The sequence below is a fragment of the Anomaloglossus baeobatrachus genome, chromosome 6, assembly GCF_048569485.1.
Source record: "Anomaloglossus baeobatrachus isolate aAnoBae1 chromosome 6, aAnoBae1.hap1, whole genome shotgun sequence".
Taxonomy (NCBI): Eukaryota; Metazoa; Chordata; class Amphibia; order Anura; family Aromobatidae; genus Anomaloglossus; species Anomaloglossus baeobatrachus.
The window spans coordinates 373,534,920-373,549,241 of record NC_134358.1 but is presented as its reverse complement, the minus strand read 5'-3'; the positions used below and the strand labels follow the sequence as shown (position 1 = coordinate 373,549,241).

General features: G+C 45.6%; 1 protein-coding gene across 1 annotated transcript in view; it reads left to right on the top strand.

Moving 5' to 3' along the window:
- The window catches only part of PKD1L1 (polycystin 1 like 1, transient receptor potential channel interacting), an 884,746-nt gene that overhangs the window by 786,931 nt on the left and 83,493 nt on the right, over positions 1-14,322 (top strand). The window contains exon 59 of the mRNA XM_075316120.1: positions 8,440-8,580. Within this exon, the coding sequence (XP_075172235.1) occupies positions 8,440-8,580 (141 nt within the window). The remainder of the gene's footprint in view (positions 1-8,439; positions 8,581-14,322) is intronic.

Here is a 14,322-nt window from a genome sequence, read left to right as displayed (position 1 = left end):
TGCTCTCCTGCATACACTATTGGATGGAGTATGCTGAGCCTTGTAGTTCTGCAGCTGTCTGCTCTTCTGCATACACTAGTGGAGAATGAAGAACACATTGAAGAAGGAAATGACATCAGACCTTTTTTTTTTTGTTCACTGATAAAAAACGCATAAGGACGCAGTGAGCAAAAACGCAGCAAAACGCAGCAAAAAAACGCACCAAATCACGGCAAAACGCGTGCGTTTTTTGCCGCGTTTTTTCGACGCAGGTGCATTTTTGTGCGTTTTTAGCAGCCAAAAACGCACAAAAACGCAGCGTCAAAAAAACGCAGTGTGCGCACATAGCCTTATACTGGTCATTGCTCTGATCGAAGCATTTTATCTCAGATCAGAGTACAGACAAGTGTGACAATGATAGATAGTGAAGCTGCAGAGAGGCAAGGAAAAGTCTTTTAATAAAGTTGCAGTGTGTCCCTGGGGAAAGCGTGCTTCCAGTCTCTCTGCATGGACATTGAGAAGCTGTACTATCCACAAGTTGGGAGCACATTTCCATTGAAAAATAGGTACAAAAAAACAAATTTTTAATTTAAATATTGACTTTGGAAGAAGTCATTGTCTATCTAAAATAAGCAAACACAAATACGGTATAATTATATTTTTTAATGAAGCTACATTATTGTTGATAGTTCTATAATATTCCATAGTTGTGGTATATGTGGTGTTAAGATGTAGAAGAGCTACCAGCTCCTTTATAATGTTTGTACTCTGTTTACACTTCCCTTTGCAGATAATGTACATGTGAATTCAGTGCATAGAAGGGGTTTATATGTGCACAAAGTGATGTACCTGTTATGTTCTCCCATTAGGAGCTTGTTAAGGGTTAATGAGGCAGCCCTGCTTTTCATATGTCATTCAGGTAACCTGGTAGAACCTCCTGACCGTGTCTCTAGGCGTAACAGGGAAGGAAAGGAGACTTTTGTCTCTGTGTGAGTTGATCTGGAGAAGCTGAGGGGGAAGGTAAAGGAGAAGCCATAGCTCCTGTGTGTGTGTATCTACAGTACAGTGTATCCACCCATATCCTGTCCACCGCCATTAACCTGAGAACGGCGGCAGCTATAGTCATAGAAGTGGTGTCTAGGTATAGTAAAGTATCCATGCGCTATGCAATGAAACCACCTATAGCGCCACCTGGTGGAAAACAACGGAGTTAGCATTTTTATCTCTAAAACGAAACGAGATTGAGAAAAAAAGTGAATTACAAAGTTGTAGAGAATCATCAATTCAATATGAATCCACACCTTAAATACAGAAATGCTATGATTAGAACGTGTAAAACCTACAAGGCTGCGGACGTGAAGCGATACCTCATGGAGACCTTCCTACATGTCATTGGGTATGGTGACTGCATGGCGTGGCCTCCACGCTTACCTAACCTGACCCCATTGGACTTCTTTCTGTGAGGTCAAATCAAACAGCAGGTGTATGCGACCCCTCCACCAACATTGCAGGACCTACGACAACGTATTACAGATGCTTGTGCAAATGTGTCACCTACCATATTGTACAACGTGCAGCAAGATACAGTATGCTGTCCAGAGTCCAGATGTATTGCACAACGTGCAGCAAGATACAGTATGCTGTCCAGAGTCCAGATGTACATTGCAGCTGACAGTGGCCACTTTGAGCATTAAAGTTAAATGAGCTCCATATGCGTGACCAGCATTCAATGTTTTGGGGGGGGTCATGGGTTTCATATCATAGCATTTCGGTATGCAAGGTGTCTATTCGTACTAAATTGATGATGCCCTACAATTTTTCAATTCACTTTTTTTCTCTATTTCATTCCGTTGTCGAGATAAAAATTCTAACTCTGTTGTTTTCCACCAGGTGGCACCATAGGTGGTTTCATTGCGTAGCACATGGCTACTTTACTATACCTAGACACCACCTCTATGCCTATAGCTGCCGCCATTCTCAAGTTACTGGCGGTGGACAGGTTATGGGTGGACACACGGTGTGTGTGTGTGTGTGTATATATATATATATATATATATATATATATATATATATATATATATATATATATACAGTCATATGAAAAAGTTTGGGCACGCCTATTAATGTTAACCTTATTTCTTTATAACAATTTGGGTTTTTGCAACAGCCATTTCTGTTTCATATATCTAATAACTGATGGACTGAGTAATATTTCTGGATTGAAATGAGGTTTATTGTACTAACAGAAAATGTGCAATCCGCATTTAAACAAAATTTGACCGATGCAAAAGTATGGGCACCCTTATCAATTTGTTGATTTGAACACTCCTATCTACTTTTTACTGACTTACTAAAGCACTAAATTGGTTTTGTAACCTCATTGAGCTTTGAACTTCATAGGCAGGTGTATCCAATCATGAGAAAAGGTATTTAAGGTGGCCACTTGCAAGTTGTTCTCCTATTTGAATCTCCTATGAAGAGGGGCATCATGGGCTTCTAAAAACAACTCTCAAATGATCTGAAAACAAAGATTATTCAACATAGTTGTTCAGGGGAAGGATACAAAAAGTTGTCTCAGAGATTTAAACTGTCAGTTTCCACTGTGAGGAACATAGTAAGGAAATGGAAGAACACAGGTTTAGTTCTTGTTAAGCCCAGAAGTGGCAGGCCAAGAAAAATATCAGAAAGGCAGAGAAGAAGAATGGTGAGAACAGTCAAGGACAATCCACAGACCACCTACAAAGACCTGCAGCATCATCTTGCTGCAGATGGTGTCAATGTGCATCGGTCAACAATACAGCGCACTTTGCACAAGGAGAAGCTGTATGGGAGAGTGATGCGAAAGAAGCTGTTTCTGCAAGCACGCCACAAACAGAGTCGCTTGAGGTATGCAAAAGCACATTCGGATAAGCCAGTTACATTTTGGAAGAAGGTCCTGTGGACTGATGAAACAAAGATTGAGTTGTTTGGTCTTAAAAAAAGCATTATGCATGGAAGCAAAAAAGCACGGTATTGCAAGAAAAGCACTTGCTACCCACAGTAAAATTTGGTGGAGGTTCCATCATGCTTTGGGGCTGTGTGGCCAATGCCAGCACCGGGAATCTTGTTAAAGTTGAGGGTCGCATGGATTCAACTCAGTATCAGCAGATTCCAGCCACAAAGAGAAAAAGACATTGCACATGTCCGCACAACCCAAGTATATTATCAAAAAACCTTTATTCGTACACTTACATACAATAAAACACCATTAAAACCGTGAACCATAAAACCAACAACCTGGCTCCCACAATTGTAACAATACAGACCGTAAAGTGCCCGTGTAATCCATTAATACATTGCCAAAATTAGTTATGCCCACATCCTCCAATTGAGCATGGTATGCAAGTCCCAGCAGAAAAGCAGGTCACATGAATAGCAGTTAACAACAGTTATAAATAATAACAATCTTATGCAACATAGAATGCTATGCCTGGACACAAGGAAATCACATACACATATATGATGCCACATATGAAGTGTTACCCCAAAGGTCCTTAAAAGGGGTTTAAGGCTATAAGGCTAATATAAGACCTAGGCCGGTGGCAACCAAAATGAATGCATACAATAATACAGCATGGGCCGCTCAATCCCTCACACAAATAGCAGCAATGATACACCAATGGGTTATATCGCCCCCAGGGGAGGGGGGGGAAGGGGAAAGAGCGAGGGGGAGGCTATACCCATAGGGCTATAGGCCGAGAGGAGCAGACCGTGGCAGGGCACGTGGGTGCACCAGGGTTCCCACGCGTATCGCCGCCGCTGCGGCTTCGTCAGGGAAAGAAAAGTGTAAGCATACAAAGTTTGAGGGGTATTTAAGGTTAAGTAAGGTCAGTCACCTGTGTCATGACGCTGGCGCAGGCGCGGTCCGGACCGTGTGTGTCATCAGTAGCGCATGCGCAGAAGGGCATGGACGGCGAGTCAACTGGGTCATGAAAGCGCAAGTGCTGTACCTGTAAGCGCATGCGTGGAGGCTCGACATACCAAGGAGGCGCACTGTCGCGCCGTTGTCCAGCACAGCTGGTACCCCCGTCATATTCACATGAGATAAAATTATGCTTAAGGATCCATACATAACATACCAGTCTGTAGTGTGGGCACGATCTATGTAGTGCCACATGATGAAACGATCGATACCACCATCCCATATGTATATAATAAGTGCTGTGCTGTTGTACCACAAGGCAATTGCCCCCACTGTTAATGCGAGCCATCAAGAACACCCAGTAAGGATGCTATTGATATCATCAATTAACCATAGTGAGTTGGTAGAACGGGGTGGGGAGGGGGGAAAAGGGGACGGAAGGAAGGGGTTTGGGGAGGGGGGAGTGGGGGAGGGGGGGGGGAGGGGAACCTCTAGCTGAGAACCATATAATTTAAACAGGATCAACCTGTAAATACCAATGTCAATATGTAGTCCCACATTGTCCATTGTCCTGGTGTGTATTTAACTCTGTGTGTTCGTCCAACTGTAAAGCATGACCAATAATGCTCAGAATTATATTGAAGGCCAACGAAACACACAGAACCAAATGCCTTTTATCTTATATCTCAGGGGTATAAAAAATATCTCCCAACGGAGGACTCTATAACATATATGTATAGACACTTATGTATGCAATAATCAGGGGACAAGGCATACCGTACACACAACACATGTATATTGTACAGTATTAGCCCATAAGAATATGCATGGAGAGGGGGTGAGGGAGGGGAGGTGGGGGGGGGAAGAGAGGGGGGGGGAAGGGAAGGGGGGGGGAAGGAGGGGGGGGGGGTGGGGGAGGGGAGGGGGAGAGGGAGGGGAGGGGGGGGGAGGAAGGAAGGGAGTGTGGTGCATGACCGAGGCTCTCCAATAGAAATGCATGGAGTCCTAACTTATCATGTTAGAAGTCCATTTAAGAGGATCCAAAGGAAAGAGGAGGTCAAAGGACAACCCAGCCTGAATTTATGTCGTGATCAAATCACAAGGCCCTAAAGGGTAACCACCGCAGCAACGTCTCTAAGAGGATCAATGTAGTCCAGAAAAAATTCTCCAATGCTGCAATCATGTTGTCCTATGTCGACATCTTGTTAACTCCCTAAGGAGTGTATTCCATTGGATAAGCGTCATGGTTATCTGTGCCTAGCCATGGGCCGCGGCAAGGTGTCCAGAGTGGCAATCAAATGCCAAAATTGTAAAGTAGGCCAACAATAGTAACCATCCGAATGATAACAGGGCCCAGCAGTCCAGTGGTGGCAACAGGTCCTGACTTCCTCAAGGGTATCCATATGCCGATTCGGAATCCAAGAAGACCAAAGGAACAGAGGAACTCCAGTATTTTAAATGACCGTCTGTGATGGGACCGGAACCACCGAGGTATCCACCGAAGAACTCTGCGTGTAGTAAATTAGCCCAGGAATCCTGTAAACAGCAATTCCTCATTTAGGCCTAATGGAGAAACAGAATGCAAATTAAAAATCCACTTGGATTCCTGTTGTAATAGCCATCTATGGCATGTGCCACCTCTGCCATTTCCGAAGTATTTTTGCAACCCAAAAATACGTGTGCCCGATGTACTACTCCGATGGTATGTCATAAAGTGGGAGGCCACTGGGGTGATGGTTTTACCCTTTCTTATATCCGATGGTGCGAGATTGATCGTCGAAAAATGTTTTTGGATCCTCTTGCGAAGCTCCTGTGTTGTCTGTCCCACATATACTAAATTGCACGGGCAAATCAAGCAGTAGACTACATTCCGCGTTTTGCAATTTATGTATCCAGTGAGGGCATGATCCTTGTTGTCGTATGGGTTGTTAAAAACATTAGATGTAGGCAACATGTGGCTGCAGATATTACATTCGCCACATGGAAAAGATCCTTTTAGGACCACACCACGATTGAGCCTGGTCATAGGTCTCACCAAATGGCTCCTTGTGATGAGATCCCTCAGATTCGGGGCCCGTCGGGCTGTAATCTGAGGGCGCTGATGTATCATATCTGATGTCTGTGTATCTAAGGTTAGCACAGACCAACGATTCTGTAGTATGCTCCTAATTTCCCCCCACCGATCGTTAAAGGTGGTAATAAACCTCACCTTTCCATCAGTGCGCTTAGGGGTGGTCTTGGTCAGGGAAGCTTGTGTCTCAGATGAAGCTCGTTGGTATGCCTTGGACAGCACTCTCCTGGGATAACCACGGGAACGGAACCTATTGGTGAGTAGAACCGCCTGTTGGTAAAAATCTTGGTCGTTTGAACAATTTCGTCTCACACGAAGGTACTGACCCGTTGGCACTCCATTTTTCACGTGTTGTGGATGGAAGCTGTGGAATTCTAACAGACTGTTAGTAGCTGTCTGCTTTCTGTATAGGGTCGTCATCAGGTGGTCCCCCTTAGTTGAAACAAGCAAATCCAAGAAGGGAACTGTAGAGGATGAGATCTGATGAGTCAAAAAGATGTTATAGGGGTTCTCATTCAACATTGCAATGAACTCATCACATTCCTCTTTAGACCCAGACCATATAAAGAATATGTCATCGATGTATCTATACCAATGACTAACCCTGCTGCAAAAAGTGTCTAGTACGGAAACCTGTGTGGCCTCCCACCAACCTAAAAATAGGTTGGCGAAGGCCGGCGCACAGCGGACCCCTATTGCAACGCCCGAGACTTGTCTGTAAAAGTTTCTATCAAATAGAAAATAATTGTGCTTGAGCACAAAGTCCAGTAGATCTATGAGGAAAGAATCATGCATGCGGTCCGAGCGTGCCTGATTATCCAGAAAGTAAGAGACCGCATGCATGCCATCCTCATGCCCTATGTTGGAATATAGGGACTCCACATCGCAGGTTACCAATAGTGCCTGCGATGGGAGTGTGACCTTCCTACAGATGTCTATAAAACTGGAAGTGTCTTGCACAAAAGATGGCAACCGAGTGGTAATGGGCTGCAAAAAGAAGTCTACATAGATACTCGCCTTCTCGCCCAAGCTGCCTATACTAGCAACGATGGGTCTTCCCGGTGGTGAAGTGATAGATTTATGAACCTTTGGCAGCATGTAGAAGGTCGGGATGATGGGATGCTCAACCCGCATAAATGCTTTCTCATCTGTAGAAATGATGCCAACTTGGTGCGCCCTGTCCAACAGGCGATGGAGTCTTGTCATAAAGGAGGCAGTGGGATCAGACGGCAACCTGCTGTAATAAGCTGGATTATTGAGTTGCCTATAGGCCTCATCCAAATACATGTTTATAGGCCAGATCACCACATTGCCTCCTTTATCCGCTTCCTTGATAACCAGATGGCTATTAGTTTTCAAACTGTTGATAGCTTTTCTCTCCAACACGGTGAGATTAGGGGCCCTAGGATTCCCCACCGGCAATTTCAAAAAATCATCTTTGACCAATTCAAAAATTAATTTAATGGAAGGTGCTATTGAGAATGAAGGAGTGACACTGGACTTGTTTTTATAAGGGAACTTACCCCTGCTGGTGTCACTCTCACTCTCCTGCAAAAGTCCCAATAAATCACGGATCAGCAGATTCTTGACAATATTGTGCAAGAATCAGTGACGAAGTTGAAGTTACGCAGGGGATGGATATTTCAGCAAGACAATGATCCAAAACACCGCTCCAAATCTACTCAGGCATTTATGCAGAGGAACAATTACAATGTTCTGGAATGGCCATCCCAATCCCCAGACCTGAATATCATTGAACATCTGTGGGATGATTTGAAGCGTGCTGTCCATGCTCGACGACCATCAAACGTAACTGCACTGGAATTGTTTTGTAAACAGGAATGGTCAAATATACCTTCATCCAGGATCCAGGAACTCATTAAAAGCTACAGGAAGCGACTAGAGGCTGTTATTTTTGCAAAAGGAGGATCTACAAAATATTAATGTCACTTTTATGTTGAGGTGCCCATACTTTTGCATCGGTCAAATTATTTTCTGTAAGTACAATAAACCTCATTTCAATCCAGAAATATTACTCAGTCCATCAGTTATTAGATATATGAAACTGAAATAGCTGTTGCAAAACCCCAAATTGTTATAAAGATAAAAGGTTAACATTAATAGGGGTGCCCAAACTTTTTCATATGACTGTATATATATATATATATATATATATATATATATATATATATATATATATATACATATATATATATCAGAACCCATAGACTCAGCTGCAGATAATTTTGTGGTTAGGATTGTGCATACCAGCAGAAAGATAAAGCTATGGAATCACTGCATCTGATGTATGACCACATCACTAGCCATATCTCTGAAACGTGTATGGTAGAAAAGAAAAAAAAGAAACCCAGATTACTCAAAGGAGCAGTGGGGATTAAAATAAGCTCAAAAACTGGGAATTTGAACTAGTGACAGGTTTTCTTTACATTGCAAGTTGTGTAACATTTTCATATATTCTCATCTACAGGCCTCTGTAATTGTGCTCAGTCTGTGTTACTACAGCTGCCAAATCTACCATTTCATGCTCACTGTAGATATAACAGATCATCTTCAAAGAGGATTTTTTAAAGAGTTTATAAGTTTTGTCCTCATTGCAGCTGTGGAAAAGGTACTTTTTTCTATTATTATATCAACTTTAATGAGAAAACATATTGTGGTAAAACTATTCTGTAAATTCTGATATATACGAATGCCCCCAAAAGCCATGTTTATGTGTCAAAACACTGCTTTCTTCCCCACTGTGCTTTGTCTGCAGGCGTCTGCATCACAAATATTTAAAAGCAATCTGCTCCCTTTATTGCACTTTTTGCACCATTTTTCTGATGAATTTTCATCCTTTTATATGTCTTATGTGCAAATTTGAAGCATTTTTTTGTGCAGAAATTTTGGGATTTTGCACTTACAAATGCAACTGTGTTGTTTTTTACATCTATTTTTTGAAGCTCTCTATAGAAGCATATACAGAAAATCCACCAACAATGTTCTCTTTGATGGCATCTTTGTATTTTTCATTAAATCACATCCGTTTTCCTTAAACTGTTAATACACAGCAGATTTCCTGTACTTAAAAACACACCAGAAAAAAATGTAGCATTTATGCTATGTGTGAACATGGTCTTAGACTAGATTAACACAGTGGCCTGGATTTATCAGGCCTGGCATCTCGCATGCTAATCTCTATAAGGTGTCTACTAGAGTAAAATGTGCCAAAGTCATTAAGAGACGTACTACTCTAATGACACATCTTCCAGCTGTTATGTGCCAACATAAGAAATGTACTAACACTCTTTTGAGGCATATATTATGATGTATTTGCTGGCCATCCACACCCACACTATTGCAGCTAAAATCTCCCTTCTTTTAACAAAAGCTAATTGCTAGAGCTGCAGTAAAAAAGCAAATTATTATTATTATTTATAAAGCACCATTGATTCCATGGTGCTGTACATGAGAAGGGGTTACATATAAAATACAGATATAAGTTACAGTAGACACTGGTACAGAGGGAAGGACCTGCCCTTGTGGGCTTATATTTTCCAAACTGTTTGTTCAACAGGCTGAACGGAGCCCACAGCGGAGCCATGGGCAAAGTGACTCATGACTGACTTTGAAGGGCAACGAGGGGTTAACACTGGTTGCAGGGAAAGAAAGCGCGGGCTGTGGGGGGTCAGAAGTTTAGGGGGCTGGGTTTAAGTGCTAGGGGTGGTCAGTTGGGAATATAGAATCAGTAGAAGGGGTGGGTACTATCAGAACAGCATGTGAAGCCAGCAGAAAAGGTGCTGAGACCCCTTCACCTCGTCTCCTGCTGTGACTGTAATCATGGTGATTTAAAACTTCTGGAGCAGCTGCAGGGGGCTGCCAGCAGCGTGGATGGAGCTGCATCAGAGCACAGGTGCTGGAGATATTGGGAGGTTCGGCTGTGGGGGATGCTGCAGAAGATCCACTTCCCCAGTGGGCACGCAGGGCGAGTGTGCCTGACAGTCTGCCACCAGGAGCAGCTCCTGAGGTCTCAGTGCTGCTGCAAGAGCCCCCTCCCCGGGGACCCTCCCTGTCCATCTCTCCATCCTGTGCTTCTAGATGGAACAGGGGAGGAATCTTACAAGGCAGCCGGGACCTGCGGAGGTGGGCGGGGCCTCGGTGTATCATGTGACCGAGGCTCTGGCTCAAGCCTCTAGTGATCAGGGCTTCAACAAGATGGCGGCGGTCCTTCCCAGTGATATACCTGTGGGGGGACTGCTTGTGGTGGCAGCAACTGGACATCCGGAGAAACACTCAGAGACAGAGGTCATCGGGGCAGAGGGCAGCGTGGAGGTCGTCATCGGGGACAGAGGTCAGCGCAGAGGTCGTCATCGGGGACAGAGGTCAGCGCGGAGGTCGTCATCGGGGACAGGGGTCAGCGCGGAGGTCGTCATCGGAGACAGGGGTCAGCGCGGAGGTCGTCATCGGGGTCAGGGGTCGGCGCGGAGGTCGCCATCGGGGACAGAGGTCGGCGCGGAGGTCGCCATCGGGGACAGAGGTCGGCGTGGAGGTAGTCATCGGGGACAGAGGTCGGCGCGGAGGTAGTCATCGGGGACAGAGGTCGGCGTGGAGGTCGTCATCGGGGACAGAGGTCAGCGCGGAGGTCGTCATCGGGGGACAGAGGTCAGCGCGGAGGTCGGCATCGGGGGACAGAGGTCAGCGCAGAGGTCGGCATCGGGGACAGAGGTCAGCGCGGAGGTCATCATCTGGCTGGCGGTCAGCATGGAGGTTGTTTTCAGTGAGGTGGTCAGCGCGGAGGTCATCATCTGGCTGGCGGGCAGCAGGGAGGTTGTTTTCAGTGAGGTGGTCAGCACGGAGGTCATCATATGGCTGGCGGTCAGCATGGAGGTTGTTTTCAGTGAGGGGGTCAGCGCGGAGGTCATCATCTGGCTGGAGGTCAGCGTGAAGGTCGTTTTCAGTGTGGGGGTCAGTGCGGAGGTCATCATCTGGCTGGAGGTCAATGTGGAGGTCATTTTCAGCTCGGTAATGGTTATCGGTAAGGAGGTCGGCGCAGGGATCGGCATCTGGAAGGAGGTCAGCATTGAGGAGGAGGCTGTCGTCATCACGGTAGAGGTCGCCTTTATGTTGGAGGTCCGCAGCACGGAGGGGCTCGTCTTCGCGGATGAGGTCCGTGTCGAGGAAGAGGTCGTCATCTAGGAGGGGATGATCCACGTCCTGGGAGATCGTTCAACAGGTAGTCTGCTCCCTGGTGGTCCCGCTAGGTTTGAGCGCGGCGGCTTGCTGGGGTCTCCCTAAGCAAGCTGCTTAAGCGTCTTGAGTGCCTCAACATCCTGAGGAGAGTCATCGGCTGGAATCGGGTGTTCCGGCTGGTGGGTCCCATGCCCCCACGCAGCCTGGTGAGTTTAATTATATGTTCTGTGTGTTCATCTAGTGCGATTTTCCTGGGTAGGTGTTTTATTAGGCCCAGGGGAAATGGCGGCGGTCTTAGTTTTAGCATGTTGGGGGGCCTCTGTGGGGTCAGTTAGTAGGGTCTGCAGCATGTTAGGGTTTGGGAAGGAGTTGCCGGAACGTGTGGAGGAGGCAAAGGTCGGGTCAATGGGGTCCCCCGTTTCTGTTTTGGGGGTCGGGCATTGAGGCAGGTCGCCGGTTGGTCATCAAGTTAGGCCACATCTTGTGGTGGGGGTCGCGGTGTCAGGGCAGATAGAGAAGGGTGAGTGTTTAAACTTTCGATTTTGTTAACTGGCTTCAGGTGTTTGCCATTCTGCAAGCATCCAGGCACACACACAAAAAAAAAAAAAAAAAAAAAAGGGGGGGGGCCTGAGAATTGTTCAGGGGTGTTCTGCTACAAGGAAGGTTCATTGGTTTTGTGGCGATCACACCCGGTGTTGAAATGATGGGCAGTTCAGGCAGTGGAAGGATGGGTGACACTGCATGAATCCTTGGGGGTCTTGTCGCGCGCGGGGATGGATCTGCGGCGGATCGGTGGTCACGGTGAAGTTGCGGACAATCAGTGCCAGATTTGTGGCTGTGTACAGATGGAGCGGTGTGTCCGGGGTTTCGCTGTGGCCGCGGATCTGCCGGGGATTTGTCCTTGTGTGTGATGGGGCCTTACGGCTCGTTGAGATACCAGGGTTCAGGCTGCGGTGGGTTCTAGAATCATAATAATAATAATAGTAAATATATATAAAATATAATAATAATTTTGGTGCGAGGTATCGTGCAGGTATTGGGCGGTTCAGTTTTATCTCTGCCATTTCTGGTTCTGGTGGTTTTTCTTCGTTAGGGGTAGTGCAGAAGAAGGAGCCGAATAAATTCCGGGTCACTTGTGAGTTATCGTTTCTGACATGCCATTCGTTGCCAGGGCGTCCTGACAGCAGGCATTTGTTAGGTTGTTTTGGGGATGGTTCATATTTTGTGATCTGGTGTTTACTTATGATTTGCCCTATTTTCTTGTGCCTATTGGAAGGGTTTGGTTCATTTCTAGAATGGGGGGTTGCAGTATGGCTGGGTTGCTGATGATGTCTTACCTCAAAAAAAAAAAAAAAAAAAAAAAAAAAAATAAGACAACAACTTTCTGTACATGGGGCGGTCAGCTCCCCATTTTTTTTTTTGCCATCTTTGCTAAGGGCTAGGGCATGGATAGTTCAGCAGTTTGCCAGGAGAGGAAGAAGGGCCCTGGCAATTGTCTGAACATCTTGGGAATCTCCATTGATTCTAGGAGGATGGAGAGCAGGGGGGGATTGAGTACAGGTTACGGGACAAGGAAGTGTGTCTTTCCTCACTGAAGTGGGCAAAGCGGGTTATATATTTAAAAAAATAAATAAGAAAAATCAAATGCAGTGGCAGACCTTTGGTTGTTGCTGGGCATGCTTTAATTTGCTTTTGCATGTGCCCATAGCCGGAATTTTTTCGGGTAGTGAGAAGGTGGCTATGGCGGGGGCAAGGCCCCCACGCTTTGTATACGGTTGCCGGAGGAATTCTTCAACGACCTGGCAGTGGGGGCCAGGATATATTTTCCTGGGTAGTTATAATGGATGGTCGTTAGGGTTTTGAAGCTTGTGGTCTATTTTGATTGTGAACTTTTACTGTAGCGGCAGGTTGGGTTAGTTGACAGAGCTTTCAGCAGGGCAAATGGGGGATGGACATAGAGCCACAATCTTGGGTGGAGGCAGTATTTTACCAAAAATCGGATTTTGTTCGAGTTTTTCTTGGTAGTGGCTAGTTCCAATTGGGGGGACTACTTCAGCAATAAAAACATCAGTTTTCGTTGCGTCAACAGGTGTTTTGGCAACTAATTTTTGGTGTTTCTCCTCCGTTAACAGGGCTATGGAGGCATTTTGGGTTACGGCGCCTTTTTGCTTTAGTACAAAGAAGTACAAAGATAGTGGCAGCGCAGGCACCAGGTGTTTGGAAATTAGCGTTAATGCTCTTTTTCAATGATAGTGGGATAGCTTTTGGTACCTGGCACTAGAGGCAGAGTCCACCAGCTGCAAGTGGCCGGAGGAGCTTTGTGAGGTGGTATTTGGGCACTAGGCTTATTATGCATTACAGTATCCTTTGCTGGGGGTACTAGGTTAGCATATGAGGCGGATTGGTGAGGCAACGGGGGATCGGAGTCAGGAATTCGGCACGGGGGAGTCTGAGGAGGATTTGGTAGGGGCACTGCTGTGTTGGTTACGTAGGGTGTCGGCTGAAGGAAGGTCTGAGGTTAATAATTTATGGCTCAGGACCAATACTGGTTGTAAGTTTCAATGTCTGGTTGATGTCATTAAACTGTTTAGTGCAAATTTTGAGGGATTTGCGGGATGAGTCCTTTAACTGGTGGAGGAAGGTTGAACTAGATGGACCTAGGTCTTTTTTCAACCTAAGTAACTATGTAACTATGTAACTGGACTGGTTAATTGCTTGGAACAGTGGGCACTGCCAAGACCAGTGAGTAATTCCCCCATTTGAGGTGAAGTGGTTTTCGGCTAGTTGTTCTTAGTTGCTCTTTGGGGAATTAGGGGAATTGGTGGCTCCATCGTCAAGTGGAGGTGGCATGTTGAGTCAGGTTGTTGTGGGGTTAACCTACCCCATGGAATGTTTGGTTGGAATGGTCAAACTTAATACATCTTAAATAAATATTAAAAAATGGGGGGGTCAGGTTGTGAGCAGTAAAGAGGTTGATAAGGCGGTCGGTAGAGGGTTGCAGGGGGTATTTATTTTTGTTGGGGGGGTGATCGCTCAGACCCATTGGTGGCCTTGGGCCTCAACCAAGGTGGAAAAGTGGGGGACTTCCTGCAAAAAGTATAATTTAAAAAACAAAAAAAAAAACAAAAAAAAAAAAAAAAAGGAAAAATGTTCCCCCCCCCGTTTTTTCTACGTTCTACTA